Raw genomic sequence first — 23240 nt, 5'->3', positions numbered from 1 at the left:
CGTACACTCCACTGGCTTTCAGTCGAAGCGCACATCTACTACAAGAGCATGGTAGCCTACAGAAAAGCAAGGGGAACTGCCCCTCCCTACCTTCCGGCTATGTTCAAAGCCTACACCCTAAAATGAGCCTTCCGTTCAGCCACCTCTGGTCTCTTGGCCACCCTCAGCCTAGTCAAAGCTCCCCTCAAATGTGTTTGGTGAACACGCACTTGACTTTTCCTCCTTACTAGCTCAGACTTTGCTGATAGCAATTTTTTAGGAAACTGCTACTTATGACTGAGATATGTAGTTGTCCCACCTAGCTACCTAAAACGTAATATGTAATGCCTGGAGAACATGTAAAAAGAATTAACACCGATGGAAAGTGCTATGATGGATGCGAGTTGATTTACTGGGGATTCGCCAGTTTCTACATTTTATTCATGATATCCCATTGATTCTTGATGAATAGAACTTGTAAATGCCTCACCAGTTTAGTTCAACTGTCGTACACCATCAAATCCCAAAACAAGCTTTTTCTTCAATTTTTGTAAACGTACATGTAAATAAACTGTACAGCCTCAAAACATGGTCAAAACTATACATTTTCATATCATGGATGGTCAGACCGTGCATCCATAGTTCTATTAATTTAAGTGGTTACATTTCTCCAGCCCCATTCCCCAGCTTTCTACCAAAACAGTGGTGAGGAGACCACTTCATAATTTCAAATGCGGATTGCCCTTGTTATTGCACTCGTACAACAGAAGAAATGTGTATGTAGTTGTGTAATGAATTCATGCCTATAGCTATATCTCCTTGGTTTGTATATCAAAACATAGCTGCACTAAGGACACGAGTTCATCATTCACTTTAAGCAGATCTTAAGTTCCATTCACTACCAAAATATCTTCAAGACAGATGATAAACACTTCCACTGTTCAGTAACACTGGACACCAGTTTTTCACCCCAAAATTTTAACATGATTTATTATGCTGATTTACAATTTGGAATGTGACTTTTTTCCTTTGAATAACCGACCACAAATGTATTGCATGAGAAAAAAAGAGAGAAAAAAAGTATTTCAGACAGTGTAATTTTTGGGTAGAACAAAATAGTACATAAACTCCTCTGATCATGTGCTTTAGCATTACAGTGATTACAGGGAAACTAAAACTACCTTTAAAAAAAATAAAGATAAACCAACACCAAAACCCTATAGTAATATTTGTGTTCATTCAGTCCTTCAGAGTCTCTTAGTTAAAAAGCAACCAACTAACCTGATAACAATTAAAACAACAAACAGCAGAGCCATGTATCGGTCTACTCTCATATAATCTATTTTCCAATGGAAATATTTCTCAGGTTAACTTGCGGTTAATTCCTTTACTTTCAGAGCACACATGAAATAGTGTAAAACTTTACACTACAGCTACCAACATGTCATGTGACCACAAATGTTCATCTTTACCATCTGGGCAGTTTACATGCAAGGATGGGTAGCTTATAATACATTTGCATTAGTAAAAATTAGAATTACTTTTCTTTCTGACCTAAACACAGGCATATCATTTTTTCCCAATCGAACGGAGTAGTATTAAAGTCGATCTTTAAGTGTTTTAACATCCCAAATATGCAACTTTAAGTGATTATCTTTGTCAAGTCGGACAAGATTCAGGATCTTGACAGGGGTTTAAATTAAATACATAATTAAAATCTGTACAGTACAAATTCACATACATTATCCTTCAGAGGTCTCCCTCTCTCCCTCTGATAACCAGTGTCCCAGCCACATTCCTACCAGCAAAAAAACAGGGTCCATCAATTAGGTATCAACTACAATAACAGTCTAGTGACTCACTATTTACATGTTTATTTTTACACCAAAAATTGTGATGAATCTTTTCTTTGCTTTGATTGGATTTGTTGTAAGTAATTATTTACAACAGAGATCACTAGGTATGTTCAAGACATTTCCCCTAGATCATCTGTGTGTAGTCTAGCCTCAAGTGACTTAAACTGAGGTTACAATGTAGGACCCACTTTCACCAGCACTTTCTCCTTTAGTCTCTCTCTTTTTTGCACTGTTGGTTACACTGACAGGCGTGGGTATCTGTGAGGGTCGTGGTAGTGTGGCACTGTCAGCACTGCTCTTCCTGGAACTAGGGGTGTAGTTGAAAGGGCTGACCCTGGCCGCCACAGCCCCACTCGGTGAGCTGTGTTTGCTAGAGTTGGAGGAGCTAAAAGGGGTGCGTTCAGCAAGAGACAGTTCATGGGCCTCTGGGACAATGCTTGGGTTACTCTGAGCAGGCTTGAGGTCTGGCCCTTTCTTATCAATACTCTCACTGCTCCTAAACAAGTTTAAATTAGTCTCTGAACCAAGCCTAAGAGCATTTACACTTTCATTTGAGGAATGTTTTGGATGGGTTTCACTTGTCAAGAGATCAACAGAGGGCATTTTGAGTATAACACTGTCAATTACAGGAGGGATGTTTGCAGTTGGGGATTTTCCAGACCTCGGGTTGTTAATGGGACAGTCCTCAATCCTCACCCACACATCCTCAGTCTTGGAAACTGCAGGGCTCATTTGGTGCCCCATGGCCATGGTGTCCATGGACTCTATGGAGGAAGAATCACGGCCTTCTGACTGAGACATTTCACTATCCTTCATCTTCCTCCATGTTCCTTTTAAAGGGTTTCCATCTTTGCCGTGTGGGGACCTTTGGGCTGGACTCAGTGGCTGTCGTTCATCCTCACTCTTGCCCTTTTCACTTGACTCAGAGGAGGCAGAGAGGATGGAAGATGAGCTGCCGGTTCTCTTCCAGGTGCCAACCCTTGGGAGAGAGGAGGAGTGTTTGCTGTTCTCCCTCTTCCATGTACCTTTCCTGTTAAGATTAGGGAGCCTAGAGGGGCTTTCTGAATGAGACCTGGAGATGTCATGCTTCCCTCCTCTTTGAGGCTTCTCATCCCCATTTTCAGAGGAATTTGGATTCTGAGGAGACTTTTTCCAGTTGCTTCCTTGACAGGGCAAAGTTAACGACATATCTGGCAAAGACGGACTCGACACAGGCGTTTGAGACTGGCTGGTAGAGGAGGGGGACAGAGACTCAAAAGAAGCAGACTCTTCCAATTTCCTCTTCAGTGTTGGACTAGGGGCCTCTTTGATGAACGTTGACTGGCGAACTAGGGTAGGTTTCTCCGACCGGTCTGACTCACTTCCACTAGACTTTGTGGACGACATCCTGGACAAATCCTGCTTCTTAGAAGGGCCAGCAACTCCACACTGGTTCAGAGTCTTTGAGGCAGATTCACTCCTAGGGATTCCGCTAGTGCTTCTCGTCAAGCCAGTCTGCTTGGGTGGAGTTTGCTGACCCATAGGTCTCCCAGGGGAGGTGTAGGCCATCCTGACAGAACCAGAAGACTTAGTTGACAATGTGCTTGGAGAAGCAGTGCGAGGCACTTGGGATAATTTGTTTGAAGGGCCGAGACCATTTCTTCCAGGTGACACAGAGGAGCGACCGGGTGATTGCATGGGTCTGGTGGTCAAGGACTGCTGAGCTGGTCTGGATGGTGTGGAGTCTCTGGATCCAGATCGTGATGAAGCTTTACTTGATCCCGATTGAGATCCAGGCTGATCCTTGGCTGGACTAGGATCAGATTTAGCAGGTAGTTTAATGCTTCTGGGTGAGTTACTGGAATTCTGCCCTTGAGTGGGAGGAGTTTTTGAGACAGAGGCTGGACCACGGGGTGGAGGCTTCTTTTGGACTGGGCTTGTGCTTGGAGAACTGCTTCTAACGCCAGGGACCTGGATCATTGTCCTCCCACGAGAAATCATGGGAACACTAGGGGCAGTCGGCCTCTGCTGTAATGAGGCTGGGGTCTCAGCGCTGGCACGTGGTTTTCCTGTTATAAGACTTTTGTAGACTTTCTTGCCCCCTTTAAGAGCTTTTGCTGCCTCCTCTTCCTTTTCTTTTTTTTGAGCTTCTAAAGTGCTCTTTTCACCAGGCTTTAATATCCGTGGGCGTCCTTTGTCGGATGCAGATTTATTATCCTCTGAATTTAAGGGCAAGTGAAAAGGGGAGCCAAGGGATATTCCCAGATTTGAGGGAGAGGATTGAGTCAGAGTCAGATGAGCCTTGTCTAGAGAGGCTAGCAGCTGCCTGGTGCAAACTGCTGACGATGGAATTGGCACCCTCTTGGATAGCCTTCCAATCAAAAGATTCAGAGTCTGGAGATAAGGCTTGTTCAGAAACTGGACTATGTGTATCAGTGAGATCCAATGTGATATCAGGCTCCTCAGCTAAAATTCTATCCATACTTTTCTCCTCAGTGGCATCTCCTTGGTCATTCCCCCCCTTATTTCTGGCTGTCTGTTTCTTTGGCATGGCTGAACTGATGCACTCTTGTAGAAGGTCATCTTCTGAATCAATGCTTAGTGAGCTGAGTGAACTGTTTCTTGAGAAACACACAGGGGTGTCTTCTACATGAAAGGCTTTTGGTGCGTAACCAGAGGCTTGGGGTTTAGAAGTAGCTTCTACCTGAGTTACATCCTCCACTTCTTTTGGCTGGAGGTCTTTGTTGTTGTTCTCTTGGTCAATGTCACTTAACGAGCTGAGAGATGAGTTTCTAGAGAAACACATTGGTGTGTCTTCAATGGAAAACTTCTGCTTCTCATCTGGCACTGGCCCCACGTTTTCTTTGGATGGTTGTGGAAAGACTGCCTGCTTCTGCTGCAGAGGTGTTGTTGGAGCAGTCAGTGGTGCATTTGCCCTGTTTGTTCTTGCGGATGGCTCTCCACGGTTTTTCGTTGACACTTTTCTCTGGTCTTTGTCTTTTCTAAGTTGTGCCTTTTCCTTTGAGAGATCAGGTTCATCATCCTCGAAATCCAAGGAACTCAGGGAGTCATTGCGTGAAAAGCAATAGGGTGTACCCTCTATTGGTGTGTAATTCTGTGGCGAGTCAAAAGCAAATCCTGGCCGTGGCCTCTCATCTGCATTTGGTGGTTTATCTGGGAAATTTCTGGAGGCCATTTTTGGCTCAAGCATTTTGGTTTCTTTGTTTTTATCAGGGTATGAAACAAAGTTGAAAGGTGGCTGGGGTTTTTTAATCATCCTAGCTCTGTACTCACTACTCTGTGGCATTGGTTTAACAGGGGATGTGGGCTTCTTCTTTTCAACCTCTTGTTTGACTAGACTAACAGGAGAAGCTGATGAAGGGTGCTGTAGTTGATCATTCATTTTCTGTACTCTAAAGGGCTTATGGATTTTACCTTTTGGCATGGCTGAACTGATACACTCTGCTAAGATGTCATCCCCTTCATTTTCTACAGCGGCAGCTTGTGTGAAGGATAAAGTAACACCTCCATCTTTTTCATCTGTACTTTCCCCTTCTGGAATAGTATCCCTTATTTGACTGGAGAATACTTCTGCACAAGGAGGAGCACAGCGTTCAGTGTTGGCCAGCTCATTTGGGGGTGAATCAATGGTGAGGTCGCTGAGAGATGTGGCTGTTGAAAAATTTATAGGGGTTCCCTCTATGCAGTAAATCCTAGGCATGTCCTCTCCATGGGTGAAGCCAACAGTCTTCTGTTGTCCTCGGGTTTGTGAAGGGAGTAACTTGTACACAGGAAGTTGGCTTGGTTTATGGGCAGTAGGTGGTGGTATTCTAGAAGTAGTGTTGGAAGGCGATTGCTTTTTGGGTTTTCTCGATGACTTTGTTGGCATGGCTGAGTTTATGCAAGCCTCCAGTATTTCTATATCGTCATCATCTGAATCATCCAAAATGTCTTTTTCCACCTCACCAGGTGAATGCTTCTCTTGGCTTGGGGATTCTGTAGTGTCATCATGCTCATGCTCAGCCTCATTTCCCTGGTTGTCTTCGTGAACAGGAGACATGATCTTGAGCTCATTATCTTTTTGAATGTAAGGTTCATCTAAGCTTAAAGCACTGAGGCTGGATGCACAAGAGAATCCATCTGGGGTACTCTCTGTCGCAAAGTGTAGGAGGGTGTCGTTATCCGGAAGCACCTGGACTCTCTGGACAGCAGAGTGTACAGCAGCATGCCTTGGAGCCAAATCCGCCCTTGGCGGCGGCGGCGGCGGCACCTTTTTGTGTTTCATTGGTGGTGGATGTTGAGGGGGTGGTGGCGTTTTGCTTCGGCTCGGAGGCATGGTCTGACCAGGGCTGTCGGGCAGATCACTTGGGCTGATGATTCCACTGGGCATCCCACTGCACAATTCACTCTGTATAGAGCTAGCAATGGAATTGCTCTCAAAACTGTCCAGAGAGCTTACAGATGTGCATCTGCTGAACATGAGGGGCGTCTCCTGCACATAGTGTTCTGGGGGGCTTTTGGGAGTCTGGGCACCACTTTTAGATGGTGATTTAGCTCCTGATGAAAACTCAACGGCTTTGTGATGTCTGGATCCGTCTCCATGAACTTGACTAGTCCTTGGAGGCTTTATTCGGACATACTGCACAGACTGGCCCTCGGTTGTGCCTTGTTCTTGGGCGTGACTGCCAGTGGACTCTTTCTCAGAGATGGGAAGAGTTGGGTAGTTGCTAGCAGCATTCACATTCCTCTTGCAGCCTTCCATTTCATCCTCATCTGAGGACAAGGATGACAGAGAGCTACCCCTTGAGAAACAGATGGGTGTGTCCTCAACACAGTACGTCTGTAGGGTCTCTTGATTGACGGTAGGAGGTTTGCATGTTGTGTTCTTCTGGCCTGGTCGAGTTGGCCCTGACCTCGTTTGAGCAGAGGATGGATGTAGCTGCATTTGTCTCCCTACATTCTTTTTGGATGTCATGGATGATGTTGAACCATCTTGGCTTAGATGGTCTTTCACTGAGCTCTGAGTGGAGGATGACTTTGAATGACTAAAAATGGATTTTTGGGAGGAGGTGTCGGAGTACTTCAGACTGTAATCAATTGGTTGTTCCGTATGAGGCCCCTTGTTGTATTTCATACTGTAATTGGTCGGCTGGTCATCCTGTTGTTCTTCCTCTGAGTATCGCTCACTGTAATTGGTTGGTTTGTCATCATCGTAATCATCCACAGACTGGCACATAGTCTGGTTGTTCATCTTTTTGTTCATTCCTTGAGTGGGACCAGTATTGCTTTGATCTTGTTGGTGTTGGTTGGTGTTCCTTGATCTGAATCCTTGTTGCATTTCTGTTTGCACAAACCTGGGCTTGTACTTCAATTTCTCCTCCCCTTCACTGTTGCCCTCCGTGTACATGGGGTAACCTGGGCTTTGAGATCGCACAGACCTCTGATCTGTCTGTTTCATCTCCTCCATGTGCTTAGGCCTCGCCCATCTCTCATTTTGGCTTGGACTTTGCCGACCAGAGTTCAGCTGCTCGTCAGAATACTTTAGGCTGTAGTTGATAGGTGTGTCAACTTCTCCGTCATCATCTTCCATGTGGTTGGCATTGTGGATCTTATGAGCAAGGTCTGCAGGATATTTTCTATAGACGCAACACTTCCCCTCATCATCCTCAGAGTATGAGTCCACAGATGGCTTCATCTGTCCTCTTTTGCCATAGCCGTCAGTGCTGTTTACGCTGTTGAGACTGTCGTTGGATGCCTTGTATTCCAACTTGGGCATTGGACATGGTCTGCCCGAGTGATCGGGTTTAGTGTAGGGATATACATTTGAATGACCATGTACTGCAGTTGTACAGTGAGGGTCTTGATTTGGAGTCTCTGGTGACCGGTCATCCAGGCCAGTCAGTAAGTGAATGCTGTTCACTTCCTCCATCACCATGGCAATCTGAGCAGCTGTTGTGGCGGGCATTTGCATTCTCTTAGAGTCATGATCTGGGTGGAAACCACTGGGTGCACCCCTCTGTCTGTCTCTGTCCTGGCCCCGATCCCTCTCGGCCCTAACACTGTCTATGTTCCCCCTTGGGTTGTCTCTGGGTGATGGGCTCGACAGAACTGGTGTGTTCACATAAGGGGGGCGCACAGGCACACTGTTGGGGCTAAACCCGTCTGATCTAGAGACACCATCGTAATCACTGTAGACATTCTGCTTGTGCCTGCTTGGTTTACCCCTGTGGGACGCCTTGGGGCTTAAATTGTCAATATTGTCGAACGTCTCCGAGAGGTGCTGAGAGTCCAGTTCCTCGATCAGGGCTTTCTGTTTCCTGACATGAAGAGAGGGCAGGCTCGATCCAGGTGACATGATGTTGGCATCTTTGTATTTGGCGGGCCTGTTGGCCATGAGGTTCCTCAGTGCTGCGGCACTGCCCATAGCGATCATCTTGTGCTTGGAGTGGATAAGGTTCTTCAGCATGCTCACAGCACCCATTTCCCACAAGGCCTCCTGGTCCTTTGCATTGCGGGCCGAGAGGTTCCACAGCGTGCCGCAAGCGTTGCTCACAATAGTCAAGCTGTGAGACTTCAGGTGCTGCAGGAGTGTCTGAAGACAGCTGTTCTCTCTCAGGATTTGTCTACAGAGAGAGAGAAAAAAGCAACACAGGGTCTTGTAAGCTTTCAAGTGTAAGAACATTAAACATTATTACAGAGGAGTCCGTATAATAATATCAAATATTTAACAGCACAACACTATAATGAATAGTGATGCGCCGATGTCATTTTTGGCCAATATTTTCCTTGCCAAAAAACCCCCGATACGGATAGCAATATTTAATTTTAGAGGCCTGTTAACTATTTAACTGTACTAGAATGCTTAACACACACATGGACATAGCGGTCTAAGGCACTGCATCTCAGTGCAAGAGGCATCATTACAGTCCCTGGTTCGAATCCAGGCTGTATCACATCCGGCCGTGATTGGGAGTCCCATAGGGCGGCGCACAATTAGCCCAGCAGCGTCCGGGCCGTCATTGTAAGTTAGAATTTGTTCTTAACTGACTTGCCTAGTTAAATAAAGGTCATACACAGACTAAAAAGTTATTTTGTTGGCATTTACGTATGTCCCCATTATACCAGTAAAACAATCCAAAACCTATTTCTTTGACTAACTTGCTGTGCTGTTCAATTATTTCATTCTCAACCAGGATTACTATGGTAAGAATCCATGAATTCCATTATCTTGGCTTTAATGGATTTCGCCTTTGAGTTGTCTCTCTGAAATGTTCTTACTCTTTCAAATGCCTACTCGACTTGTTGACTGCTAGATCCACACAGCAGACATTGTGGGCTAGGTCAGGAATGCTGTGTTGCACGTGTAGCGCAACATTTTATGCGTCGTCATTACGTCCTGTACCTACATTATATAGGTATGCACAGCAGCTTTGACATCGGTTTTTAACATTGGCGTTAAACTAGCCATCGGGCCGATAGTTGGCATTTTTAGCTAATATCGGCCGATTCCGACATATTTACAGATATATCGTGCATCCCTAATAATGAATGATTTAAAAGAAATTGAATAGACATACCTGTGATCTTCATTTGTAGCGATGAGACTAGACACATTGCGCAAGATGCCTCCTCCACTTTCAATGATGGCGAGAGTGTTAGTTTGGCTTCGGTACATCAAAGTGCTAACCAGGAAGGCCAAAGCCCCCTCTACAGCACAGATATCAGCTTTGTTTTCAGTGCAGTGAGCTGACAGGTTCCACAGGGCACTGAGGACACTCTTCAGAGTAGACTCCTGTGAAAAGAGGATCAGCCAGTGAATACATATTTAGGCAAATCTTTATCGAATTTATCGAATTCCTATTGTACATTTCATTCACATATTTATACATGATGTACTCCTTATGTATTTGTATCAAAGTGAGAGTGGTGGATGTCTCACCTTCTGTACCTCCAAGGCACATTCCATCAGAGCCCTGACACTGCCCACCTCACGGAGGGTCTTCTTACTGTTCACATCCGCACGCCAGGACAGGTTCCTCAACACACTGGCAATCACCTGCTGTAGATCCTCACTCTCAGACTTCAGCTGAGCCACCATGGCCCTCATGCATCCCTTCATGGAACATAGAGTGGCCTGAGGATGGAAGATACAGAAAGATGCTTACTATTAATTTGAAGCCATACTTTATGAACAAGCACAGAGATTGATTGTCCTCGAAGACACTATTGCCTTTACTTTCAAGTGCGTTTACACATATTGGCTGGTTTCCCAGATCCAGCCTTCTCCTGGACTACAAAGCGTGCTTAATTGAGATTGAAAGAGCTTTTAAACACAGGAATAGGCTTAATTTGAGTCTGGGAAACCAACCCTAAGGCAGAACATTTGCAAGATATTAGGTCAGAATTGCACACACAACTACGGTTAAATCATCCGGAACCAGAAGCTCACCTTATTGGCCACGTCCCCGAAGGTGAGGTTGGTAAGGGCCATGCCAGCGTATCTCCTCAGAGTGACGCTGTAGTGGTCGCTGGTGAGGCCGTATATTTCACAGTCCACTTGGAGGAGCTCCCCTATAGCCTGCAGCCCCCCTGGGAACACACAGCACAGCAGGAGAAATGTCAATCAATCATTGAATGAGTCTGCCCCATGAATGTTCTACTATATGATGTCCTATGAAAGACATTGCATGAGAGCCTACATCTTTACAGGGATGAACACATACATTAACCTACCTCTTTTCTGTTTTGGTTTCTTGGGTAATGAAACATTAAACCAATCAAATAAAGATTGTTTCATAATTTCTCTTTTTTTAAGATAACTGCCTGAAAAGCAGTGGCAAGTGTCACCAGGTGGACTATACTGGTTAAATAGCCTAAATAAAAAATTGCATTTGGTCAGAACAACAGTTTTGAAGTGGATGCTTACCGAGCTCATTCATAGCGTGCCTGTGCTCTTCATCAAAGGACAGCTTCATTAGAACACACACCGCTGGGCAGATCTGATGCTCCACGGGAGAGGGCACTGGGACAAACACAATCCATTCTAATAAAAACAGATGACCCATCCAAATATCCATACCCTAACTAAAACAGTTCATCCACCTGAAATAAGTAGGCCTGTATTACCCTACCAATTATCCATTTAAAACATCTGTAGCTCAGTTGGTAGAGCATGGCGCTTGTAACGCCAGGGTAGTGGGTTCGATCCCCGGGACCACCCATACGTAGAATGTATGCACACATGACTGTAAGTCGCTTTGGATAAAAGCGTCTGCTAAATGGCATATATTATTATTATTATAAATCAAGTACAAGTGATCTGAGCAGGAGGTACTGGTGGTTTTCCCCTCCAAATACACAATGAAAAACAAAACCAACACAATTCATTACAACTGTCGCTTTAGTCCTTACTGGGTTTTTGTCCTACATTACTCATCCAAATAACCATACCCTAACCAAAGCATGCAATACATCTGAGCAGGCCTTACTGGGGTTTTTATCCTGGTCCACTCCCCTCTCATGGTTCTCCTGCCACTCCCAGCAGGTCTCGCAGTAAACCCTGATCTGTTCCAGGAGGTGCAGCACTCTGATCTCTCTGCGCCCTCTCTTATCGTCAGGCTGGGAGTGGATAATGTTATGGAGGGCGGCGCTGGCTCTCGCCCGGGCCTCCTTGCTGCCTCGGGAGTTCCCCAGCAGCACTGAGTCCTTGTATGGAATATAATTTTTTTAAACTGTTTCACTTGAAAGTAGTCATAAAAACACACCTTTCCAAAGTGGTCCTTGACAGAATAAATAACACCTAGCCTAATGATCAAATCAAAGTTTGTCACGTACTCCGAATACAGCAAGTGTAGACCTTACAGTGAAATGCTTACTCACGGGCCCTAACCAACAGTACGATTAAGTAAAAAAATAATGGTATTAGGTGAACAATAAATAAATAAATCAAACCGTATAAAGAGTGAAAAATAACAGTAGCGAGGCTATATACAGGCACAGGTTAGTCAGGCTAATTTAGGTAGTATGCACAAGGTATGGTTAAAGTGACAACGCATATGATAAACAGAGTAGCAGTAGCGTAAAAGAGGGGTTTGGCAGGTGGTGGGAAACAATGAGAATGGGGTTGTGCTCGGTCCTCCTTTTCCTGTAGTCCACAATCATCTCCTTTGTCTTGATTATGTTGAGGGATAGGTTGTTACTCTGGCACCACCCGGCCAGGTCTCTGACCTCCTCCCTATAGGTGGTCTCGTTGTTGTCGGTGATCAGGCACTGTTGTGTCGACTGCAAACTTAACGGTGTTGGAGTCGTGCCTGGCCACGCAGTCATGGGTGAACAGGGAGTACAGGAGGGGACTGAGCACACACCCCTGAGGGGCTCCAGTGTTGAGGATCAGCGAGGCAGATGTGTTGCTACCTAACCTCACCACCTGTGGACGGCCCATCAGGAAGACCAGGATCCAATTGCAGAGGGAGGTGTTTAGTCCCAGGATCCTTAGTAATGAGCTTTGAGGGTACTACGGTGTTGAACGCTGAGCTGTAGTCAATGAAAAGCATTCTCGTGTAGGTGTTCCTTTTGTCCAGGTGGGAAAGGGCAGTGTGGAGTGCAATAGAGATGGCATCATCTGTGGATCTGTTTGGGAGGTATTAAATTGGAGTGGGTCTAGGGTTTCTGGGATAATGGTGTTAATGTGAGCCATTACCAGCCTTTCAAAGCACTTCATGGCTACGGACGTGAGTGCTACGGGTCTGTAGTCATTTAGGCAGGTTACCTTAGTGCTCTTGGGTACAGGGACTATGGTGGTCTGCTTGAAACATGTTTGTATTACAGACTCAGACAAATGTCATTGAAGACACCTGCCAGTTGGTCAGCACATGCCCGGAGCACACGTCCTGGTAATCAGTCTCGCCCCAGTAATCAGTCTCGCCCCGCGGCCTAGTGAATGTTGACCTGATTAAATTGTCTTACTCACATCGGCTACGGAGAGCATTAATCAATAATCAAATGCATTGCCTGTTAATGTGTCATCGAATCACAGCCTACTTTGCCAAATGTGGGTTTTAACAAAAGCGCATTCCCGGAAAAAAAAAATCACAATCGTTGCACGAATGTACCTAACAATAAACATCAACGCCTTTCTTAACCTCTTGAAGCACTATTTTTATGTTTGTAAAAATAACATTACCAAAGTAAACGGCCTATTTCTCAGGACCAGATGCTAGAATATGCATATAATTGACAGATTAGAAAACACTAAAGTTTCCAAAACTGTGAAAATATTGTCTGCGTGTATAACAGAACTGATATTGCAAGCGAAACCCTGAGGAAAATCAAACCAGGAAGTGGCTTCTATTTTGAAAACTCCATGTTCCATAGCCTGCCTTTGCTCCATTTAAAGGGATATCAACCAGATTCCTTTTCCTATCGCTTCCTCAAGGTGTCAGTCTTTAGACATCGTTTCAGGCTTTTATTTTGAAAAATGAGCGAGAAAGACGTCATCGCGTCATTGTATGGCTGGGTGCCAGCAGCGTTTTGCTTGACGCAACAGAGTTTGGGCAGCCATTGCCTTTCCCTCTCCTACTCATAAAGACAGTTGCGGTTGATATATTATCAATTATATATTTTAAAAACAACCTGAGGATTGATTCTAAGAAACATTTGACATGTTTCTCTAGACATTACGGATACTATTGGAATTTGTCTGCATTGTCGTGACCGCTCTTTCCTGTGGATTTCTGAACATAACGCCCCAAACAAACTGAGGTATTTTGGATATAAAAATTATCTTTATGGAACAAAAGGAACATTTGTGTAACAGTCTCGTGAGTGAAACATCCGAAGAGCAAAGGTGAACAATTAATTTGATTGCTTTTCTGATTTTCGTGACCAAGCTACTTGATGCTAGATGTACATAATGTTTTGTCGAGCGATCGATAAACTTAAACGCTTGGATTGCTTTCGCTGTAAAACATATTTTCAAAATCTGACACAACAGGTGGATTAACAGAAGGCCAAACTGTGTTTTTCTATATTGCACTTATGTGGCGCTATGCAATTCAGCAGTTGTTGATGACAATTATCCCGCTAAAGGGATGGGTAGCGTCAAGTTAAAATCAATACACCGAAGTATATTTTTTTAAACCTGTATGTTTAGTTAAGAAATTCATGTTTGCAGGCAATATTAACTAGGGAAATTGTGTCACTTCTCTTGCGTTCATTGCACACAGAGTCAGGGTATATGCAATAGTTTGGGCGCCTGGCTAGTTTAATTTGCCAGAATTTTACATAATTACAACAACATTGAAGAGTATACAATGTAACAGGAAAATTTAGACTCAGGGTTTCCGCCCGTTCGATAAAATATGGAATGGTTCCGTATTTCACTGAAAGAATGAACGTTTCGTTTTCTAAATGACAGTTTCCGGATTTGACCATATTAATGGCCAATGGCTCAAATTTCTGTGTTTATTATAATTAAGTCTATGATTTGATAGAGCAGTCTGACTGTGTGGTGGTAGGCGGCAGCAGGCTCGTAAGCATTCATAAAAACGTTACTGCATTTGCCAGCAGCTCTTAGCAATGCTTGCTTCACAGCACTGTTTATGACTTCAAGCCTATCAACTCCTGAGATTAGGCTGGCAATACTAAAGTGCCTATTAGAACATCCAATAGTCAAAGGTATATGAAATACAAACGGTAAAGAGAGAAATAGTCGACGTGTGAAAATTCCTATAATAACTACAACTGAAAACTTCTTAACTGGGAATATTGAACCACCAGCTTTCATATGTTCTTATGTTCAGAATAAGGAACATAAACGTTCACATTTTTACATGACACATATTGCACTTTTACTTTCTTCTCCAACACTGTTTTTGCATTACTTAAACCAAATTGAACAGATTTCATTATTTATTTGATACTAAATAGATTTAATTTATGTATTAAGTTCAAATAAAGTGTTCATTGTCCATTCAGTATTGTTGTAATTGTAATTTTTACAAAAAATATGAATATTTAAAAAATAAAATTTTTAAAATAAAATGTATAAAAATACATTAAAAACGGACGATTATTCGGTATCGGCTTTTTTTGGTCCTCCAATAATCGTATCGGCGTTGAAAAATCATAATCGATCGACCTCTAGTATGTACGTACAGTCAATGTTGGGACGATGTCCTAGAAGCACTTATTGATGAAGCCAGTAACAGATGTGCTGTACTCCTCAATGCCATTGGAAGGATCCCGGTACATGTTCCAGTCTGTGCTAGCAAAACAGTCCTGTAGTTTAGCATCTGCTTCTTCTGACCACTTTTTTTATAGACAGAGTCACTGTTGCTTCCTGCTTTAATCTTTGCTTGTAAGCAGGAATCAGGAGGATAGAATTGTAGTCAGATTTAACAAATGGGGGGCGAGCTTTGTATGTGTCTCTGTGTGGAGTACAGGTGATCTAGAATTTTTTCCCCCTGGTTGCACATTTAACATGTTGATAGAAATGATGTAAAACTGATTTGTTTCCCTGCATTAAAATCCCCAGCCACTAGGAGCGCAGCCTCTGGGTGAGCAGTTTCCTGTTTGCTTACTTCCTAATACAGCTGACCGAGTGCAGTCTTAGGGCCAGCATCTGTCTGTGGTGATAACTAAACAGCCAAGAAACAGCCATGAAAAGCAAATAGTGAGTTCCACAGTTTATCATTAGATACTCTACTTCAGACTAGCAAAATCTAGAGACTTCCTTATATTTCGTGCACAAGCTTTTGTTTACAAATATGCAGACCCCCTCGTCTTATCGAGGAGTGTGCTGTTCTATCTTGCCGGTGTAGCGTATATCCCGCTAGCTAAATATCCATGTCATCATTCAGCCACGATTCCGGGAAACATAAGCTGTTACAGTTTTTGATGTCCCATTGGAAGGATATTCGTGATCGTACCTCGCCTAATTTATTGTCCAATGATTGCACATTGGCAAGTAATTTTGACGTAACTGCAGCTTTCCCACTCGCCGTCTATGGATCCTTACGAGGCACCCCGCGCTGTGTCCTCTGTACCTGCGTATCTTTCTCTTGCCAATGATGGGGATGTTGGCCCTTGTCAGGTGTTCGAAGTACATCCTGTGCATCCTGCTTGTTGAAGAAAAAAATCTTTGTCTAATTCGAGGGGAGTGATCGCTGTCCTGATATCCAGAAGCTCTTTTTTTGCAGTAAGATAGTGGCAGAAACATTATGTAAAAACTAAGTTACAAATAACCCAAAAGTTGATCACTTGAAAGTATTAATTAAAACACTCCTTTCCAAAGTGGTTCTCGACTAAATAAATACCTAGCTCAATGACAAAGAATAAGACAAAGTTAACAAAAACATTACAAACCTTGTCGTTGCCATGGAGGAGTTGGATGAGTAAGGGAAGACAGCCTGACTGGCGCATGGCGATGCAGCTGTCCTGGGAGCTGGACATGGCCAGCAGAGTGCGAGACATGTCATCTTTATCATGGGTCCCCAGCATGGAAAGGAGGGAGTAAACCATCTCCACCTATAGGGTTAGAGGGCCGACCGTGAGAACAACTACTTTGAAGACACGCCCTGATGATACATAGGTCAATTATTCATATCGAAATGTATTAAACTGTCCCACTTAGGATGCAATCTATTTTGTGAGCTACCCTCGGTTTAAAAAAGCAAATCTCTATTACATTTTTAAACTAGATAACACTTCACATTTTTTGTTTGGGCATACAGACAGAGCTCATGTGGTTTATTATTAGGGGGGGGGGTTGTTTGATGAGAACAGCCATACTACATCAACCTGAGTGGTAGTAGAATCTCTGGATACCTTGGTGCCCAAGTGACTGGTCAGTCTGCGGGGCACAGAGTAACTACCCCCACCCAAACTCATTTCACTGGCAGAGTCCTGATCCAGGCGAGAGCTGGAACCCTAGATGAGAAACATTTATTTTGTTCAACTTTTTAAAAGCTTTTTTAAAATGAAAATGTATTCATATTGCTTGCTAGCAATTTCCTACAGTATAACATCTTCGCCTTTTTCATAAAAGCCATTAGTGTGTCACAGTGTGACAGTTTTCTTCCATAGAACAATCCCAGCAAACACATTCATTCTGCTAAGAATCAAGGGAATTCCGACTACATTACATTTTAAAAGTCATTAAAATATGAATCCAACAGTTTAATCGCAAGTCTCAGGGATAAAACCTACAATGGAGTAAGACATGAATCATTAGCATTAAATGGAAAGTCAAGGCACTAAGCACGGCAAAAAAGGCAGCTCAGCTAAACTCTCCTAACCAACATTTCCAGTCAGTCCAATGGCGGAAAATATTTTCTAGAGCATTATAGGACCAAAGGAAGGAAATGAATCCGTCAAATCTCTGGGGGTGCAAGCATTGTGTTCGTTTGAGATGGACTACATTGCAGTCAAACTATGCTAAATCACATTGCATTCCAATATCCGACTCAATGATATAATAATGATCCCTTCAAACATGCCGATTGTCTTGGATCAGGTATGGAAGGCGAGTCGTACCTGAGAACACCCAGCGCTAGGCCCACCACTGTCCCCTGAAGCCTGGCCTCCCTCATCCTGGGCAGCTGGGTCATGCTTGCTCTGCATGAGGGAAAGAAAGAGGTAAAGAAGGGTCAGACCTCCAAAAGGAGCAAAGCATTCATGTAGCAGGCTAAATGAGAGTAACGAGTCAGAACGCAGAACCAGTCACCTGAAAGAGAAGAAGCAGAATCCGTTCAAAAAGAGGAAAGAGAAAACAGCAGGATGCGAGACTGGAAGGAAGGAAAGGGAGTGAGAGAATGCAAGACAGAATGAGGACGAGAGAGTGGGCGAGGGAGACAGGGGAGTGATGGCAATAGAGAGATCGAGAGTGGGCGTGAAACTCAAAGAAACCAAGCAATGGTGACTACGGTTGCAAAGGGTCGGAAGCTTTCTGGTAAATTTTATGATACGTTTTTATTACAATACTGGGTGGGGTTGAATAGATTTTATATGACACAAACAAAAAATGTAAACTAGTAAATAGCCTACAGCAAAGTGTTTAATTTGTTAACCATTTCTGCTACCATGTTTCTATTGCATGAGCCTGTTAAGAGTGTTAATTCACCTGTTTCCATACATGTTTCATTTTAAAACATGTATCTTACAAAGGATTGTTTAATCTAACTGCTTAACTATTTATCTGTACACGATATGTAATTGAGATTTTTTTTCTCATCTTTACAGGAAAATGCCACGGGCACTATCTGATGTGGGGAGACATTTCACTGCAGCGAATGTAGAAGGAAAAACTGTGTACATTTGCTAATACTGTACAAAATCATACGCGAAGAATCCAACAAAGATGCAGAATCTTCTGGCCAAGTGGATAAAGTTCCCTCAGCACTCACAACAAGCGACCTCTGACAAAAATCCCCCTACTTCCATTTGTGGTGAAAGTGATGAATCAGACAAAGCTCATGGTCCTCCTGGAATCAGGTTTTTTTTGACTCAATGGAGGAACGTAGAGAACTGCTGATGAACATCTTGCTCAAGCTCTGTATGCAGCTGCTTCACCTTTGATACTCACAGGCAATGTGTATTGGAAGAGATTTCTGAATGTTCTTCACCCAGCATACACCCCTCCCACCAGATATGCTATATCTACTCATTTGCTGGCTGCATCACTACAGTGTCTCGCCACCTTGGCCTGGATGAGGGCAAGGTTCTAGGCAGTCCCAAGCAATGGCTTTGAGATGGAGATGCAATATGGCAGTCGTGCTAACATCGCATCAGCCACCTGGTAGAAGGGACTTTGTGGATCTGAGGCGGTTTCCCCTGTTACCTTGAAAACCCACCAACAATCAGTATCTCACTGATCATCCCCAAAGCTAACACCTCATTTGGCCGCCTTTCCTTCCAGTTCTCAACTGCCTATGACTGGAACGAATTGCAAAAATCGTTTGTTGTTGGAGACTTATCTCCCTCACCAACATTAAACATCTGCTATGTGAGCAGCTAACCGATCGCTGCAGCTGTACATAGACCATCGGTAAATAGCCCACCCAAATTACCCCCCCACCCCTACCTACCTCCCCATACGGTTTTTATTTATTTATTTTGCACACCAGTATCTCTAACTGCACATTACCATCTGATCATTTATCACTGCTAAATTGTAATTATTCCCCTACCTCCTCATGCCTTTTGCACACAATGTATATTGACTTTTTTATACTGGTTATTAACTTGTTTATTGTTTACTCCATGTGTAACTGTGTTGCTGTCTGTTCACACCGCTATGCTTCATCTTGGCCAGGTTGCAGTTATAAATGAGAACTTGTTCTCAACTAGCCTTAAATAAAGGTGAAAAAAAACTGGTCCTTGTCTGGGAACACACACACACACGAGGCTGACCAATATAAGGGTTAAAAAAATTGGTGGCCATCTGGGCAAATGAGGCTTTTTGAGCCTGACAACTAGCCATCCTCAACCAGGTTGGAAAGTGATACATACATATATACATACACACACTTTTGGGGAGATGCGATCATTCCATATTCCGTTTGTTCATCGAAATCATCCCATGTGAAGAGTCAACTAATTTAATTAAAGTTCTATTCATAACTAAATTGTTTTTTGTTATTTCTATTAGGATTTAATCATTTGCAACCATGTCTACTTATGATAAGGCTAAAGGTTTTTGTTTGTCTCCATATGATATGGTAATATATCCAATGCAAAAAAACATTTACATTTAAATGGAATTAATATTAATTTGCATATATTTCTGTTAATTCCCACAGAAAGTTTCCACCTCTGAATATTCCCCAAAATGTGAAACCCTGATGGATAGAGCATTCAGTCACTAGGCTAGCTAGGGCAGCTGCAGGAGCATCAGGCTTCCTCATCCCTGACCTACATAAGCTGTAGCTCAGCTTGCAGGACAGTCGAAGAGGGGGGAATTAAATGTGTCCAATGATTTATCCACTCATGTAGAGGGGGAAAAGCATGTAAGCCAGCACACATGCAGGGCACGAGACAAGTAGTGTACACACAATTACCAACAGACAAAAACACACGAGCACGAATACTGTATGGGCCACCAAACAAACATCTCACATGATGCAGGCATGAGTGCACTGGCTTGAATACAGTATTCATGCACACTGACGCATGAACACACATACCAAGGCCTTATGGCTTCTCGGCTGTGCATCCAACAGGAGCAGAAGGTAGGTCACTGGTTGACTGACTGCACACATGCTCAGTCATCAGGTCAGCTAATGTGTGTGCTGCAGTCGAACAGGTCCCCCTTCATTCAATTAAAATTGGATGGAAAATAAGACTAGTATATAGATTGTGTGCAGGTCTGTCACACACTCTCTTCTCTTTGTGCCAGACTGTGTTCAAATGCCTTCTGTACATGTATGTATGAATGCACAGTGCCATTCAAAAGTATTAATCCCCCTTGGCATTTTGCCTAATTTGTTGCGTTACAACCTGTAATTTAAATATTTTTATTTGGATTTCATATAAAATGGACAAAATAGTTCAAATTGGTGAAGTGAAATGAAAAAGTACTTGCTTCAAAAAACAGAAAAGTGGTGCGTGCCTATGTATTCACCCACTTTGCTATGGAGCCCCTAAATAAGATCTGGGGCAACCAATTACCTTCAAAAGTCACAAAGTCCACCTGTGTGCAATCTAAGTTTCACATGATCTCAGTATACAGTTGAAGTCAGAAGTTCACATACACCTAAGCCAAAAACATTAACTCAAAGTTGAACAATTCATGGCATTTAATCCTAGTAAAAAGTACCCGTTTTAGGTCAGTTAGTTTCACAACTTTATTTTAAGAAAGTGAAATGTCAGAATAATAGTAGAGAGAAGGATTTCTTTCATCACATTCCCATTGTCGTGTTCCTCCAAACATGACAATGGTCATTATGGCCAAACAGTTCTATTTGTGTTTCATCAGACCAAAACAACATTTCTCCAAAAAGTACGATCTTTGTCCCCGTGTTCAGTTGCAAACCGTAGACTGGCTTTTTTATGCCGGATTTGCAGATTCAGTCTTCCCAGCCTGGTGCAGGTCTACAATTTTGTTTCTGGTGTCCTTTGACAACTCTTTGGTCTTCGCCATAGTGGAGTTTGGAGTGTGACTGTTTGAGGTTGTGGACAGGTGTCTTTTATACTGATAACAAGTTCAAACCAGTACCATTAATACAGGTAACGGCTGGAGGACAGAGGAGCCTCTTAAAGAAGAAGTTACAGGTCTGTGAGAGCCAGAAATCTTCCTTGTTTGAAGGTGACCAAATACTTATTTTCCACCATAATTTGCAAATAAATTCATTAAAAATCCTACAATGTGATTTTCTGGATTTCTTTTCCCCTCATTTTGTCTGTCATAGTTGAAGTGTACCTATGATGAAAATTACAGGCCTCTCATCTTGTTAAGTGTGAGAACTTGCACAATTGGTGGCTGACTAAATACTTTTTGCCCCACTGTATATACATATAAATAAATAAATAAATACAATTAAAACTCATCGGATTAAGATTTATCGGTAACGGCTTTTTTGGTCCTTCAATAATCAGCATCGGCATTGAAAAATCATAATTAATCGACCTCTAATACCCGCCATGTTGTGGAGTCAACAGAAGTCAGAACTGCATTACAAATATTCACTTACTTTTGATGATCATCAGAATGCACCCTCAGAAATCACAGTTCCACAATAAATGTTTGTTTTGTTCGATAAAGTCCATAATTTATGTCCAAATACCTCCTTTTTGTTCGCACGTTCAGTTCACAAATCCAAATTCATGAGTTGTATAGAATCAATCTTTAGGATGTTAACATAAACCTTCAATAATATTCCAACCAGAGCTCATGGCATTCTGCCAGACACCTGACTCAAACAGCTCTTATTCTCTCCCCCTTCACAGTAGAAGCCTGAAACAAGGTCCTAAAGACTTGACATCTAGTGGAAGCCTTAGGAAGTGCAATCAGACCACATTTCCACTGTATATTGTATAGGCAGACTTGAAAACATACAAACCTCAGATTTCCCACTTCCTGGTTGGATTTTTTCTCAGGTTTTTGCCTGCCATATGAGTTCTGTTATACTCACTGAATGATGTCTAACAGTTTTAGAAACGTTGAAGTTTTTCTATCCAAATCTACTTAACTTGGATAATATGAATATCTTCGCTTCTGGGCCTGAGTAGCAGGCAGTTTACTACTTATTCATCCAAGCTACTCAATACTGCCCCCCATCCATAAGAAGTTAGCGCCCCTATAGGTTGAAGAGGTTATGTCATTATTGGATTTTTAAAAAACGTGCCCGTTTTAAGCGCAATATTTTGTCACGAAAAGATGCTTGACTATGCATATAATTGGCAGCTTTGGAAAGAAAACTGACGTTTCCAAAACTGAAAAGATATTATCAGTGAGTGCCCCAGAACTGATGCAACAGGCGAAACCAAGATGAAACTTCAAACAGGAAATGAGCACTAGGCAGCGTAGCCTAATGGTTAGAGCGTTGGACTAGTAACCGGAAGGTTGCGAGTACAAACCCCCGAGCTGACAAGGTACAAATCTGTCGTTCTGCCCCTGAACAGGCAGTTAACCCACTGTTCCCAGGCCGTCATTGAAAATAAGAATGTGTTCTTAACTGACCTGCCTGGTTAAATAAAGGTAAAATTAAATTTAAAAAAATAAATACAAAAAAATTGTCTCCTTATATGGCTGTGAAAGCGCCACGAATTAGCCTGCCCTTTCTATCGTTTCTCCAAGTTGTCTGCAGCATTGTGAAGTATTTGTAGGCATATCATTGGAAGATTGGCCATAAGAGACTACATTTACCAGGGGTCCGCCCGGAGTCCTTTGTTGAAATTGCTGCGTAATCTCCAAGCTGCTCGCATTCATCCATGTTATTGAGACAGAGGAGACTTCCAGGAATGATATATCATGAAGAGATATGTGAAAAACACCTTGAGGATTGATTCTAAACAACGTTTACCATGTTTCAGTCGATATTATGGAGTTAATGTGGAAGAAAGTTTGGCGTTTGGATGAATGAATTTTCGTTTTTTTTTTTTTTGGTAGCCAAACATGACGCAGAAAACGGACTGATTTCTCCTGCACAAATAATCTTTCAGGAAAACTGAACATTTGCTATCTAACTGAGATTCTCCTCATTGAAAACATCTGAAGTTCTTCAAAGGTAAATGATTTATTGAATGTTTTTGCTGGTTTTTGTGAAAATGTTGCCTGCTAATGCTAAATGCTAGTTTGCTATGGTTGAGAAGCATATTTTTGAAAATCTGAGATGACAGTGTTGTTAACAAAAGGCTAAGCTTGAGAGCTAGCATATTGATTTCATTTAATTTGCGATTTTCATGAAGTTACCGTTGCCTTATGTTAAT

At 42.8% G+C, this 23240-nt stretch overlaps 1 protein-coding gene across 1 annotated transcript in view; it reads right to left on the bottom strand.

Annotated features, from left to right (window-relative positions):
- Positions 1-940: 940 nt before the first annotated feature.
- Positions 941-23240, bottom strand: part of LOC123999237 (adenomatous polyposis coli protein-like) — a 44169-nt gene continuing 21869 nt past the window's right edge. The window contains 10 exon segments of the mRNA XM_046304787.1: positions 941-4076; positions 4078-8437; positions 9392-9606; positions 9754-9948; positions 10264-10403; positions 10741-10836; positions 11303-11519; positions 16179-16340; positions 16641-16742; positions 17349-17429. Coding sequence (XP_046160743.1) covers positions 1995-4076; positions 4078-8437; positions 9392-9606; positions 9754-9948; positions 10264-10403; positions 10741-10836; positions 11303-11519; positions 16179-16340; positions 16641-16742; positions 17349-17429 — 7650 coding nt within the window. The 3' untranslated portion in view covers positions 941-1994.

Source organism: Oncorhynchus gorbuscha, linkage group LG16 (genome assembly GCF_021184085.1).
Source record: "Oncorhynchus gorbuscha isolate QuinsamMale2020 ecotype Even-year linkage group LG16, OgorEven_v1.0, whole genome shotgun sequence".
Classification (NCBI taxonomy): Eukaryota; Metazoa; Chordata; class Actinopteri; order Salmoniformes; family Salmonidae; genus Oncorhynchus; species Oncorhynchus gorbuscha.
The sequence above is the reverse complement of the archived record's forward strand: the minus strand, read 5'-3'. Positions and strand labels throughout refer to the sequence as shown.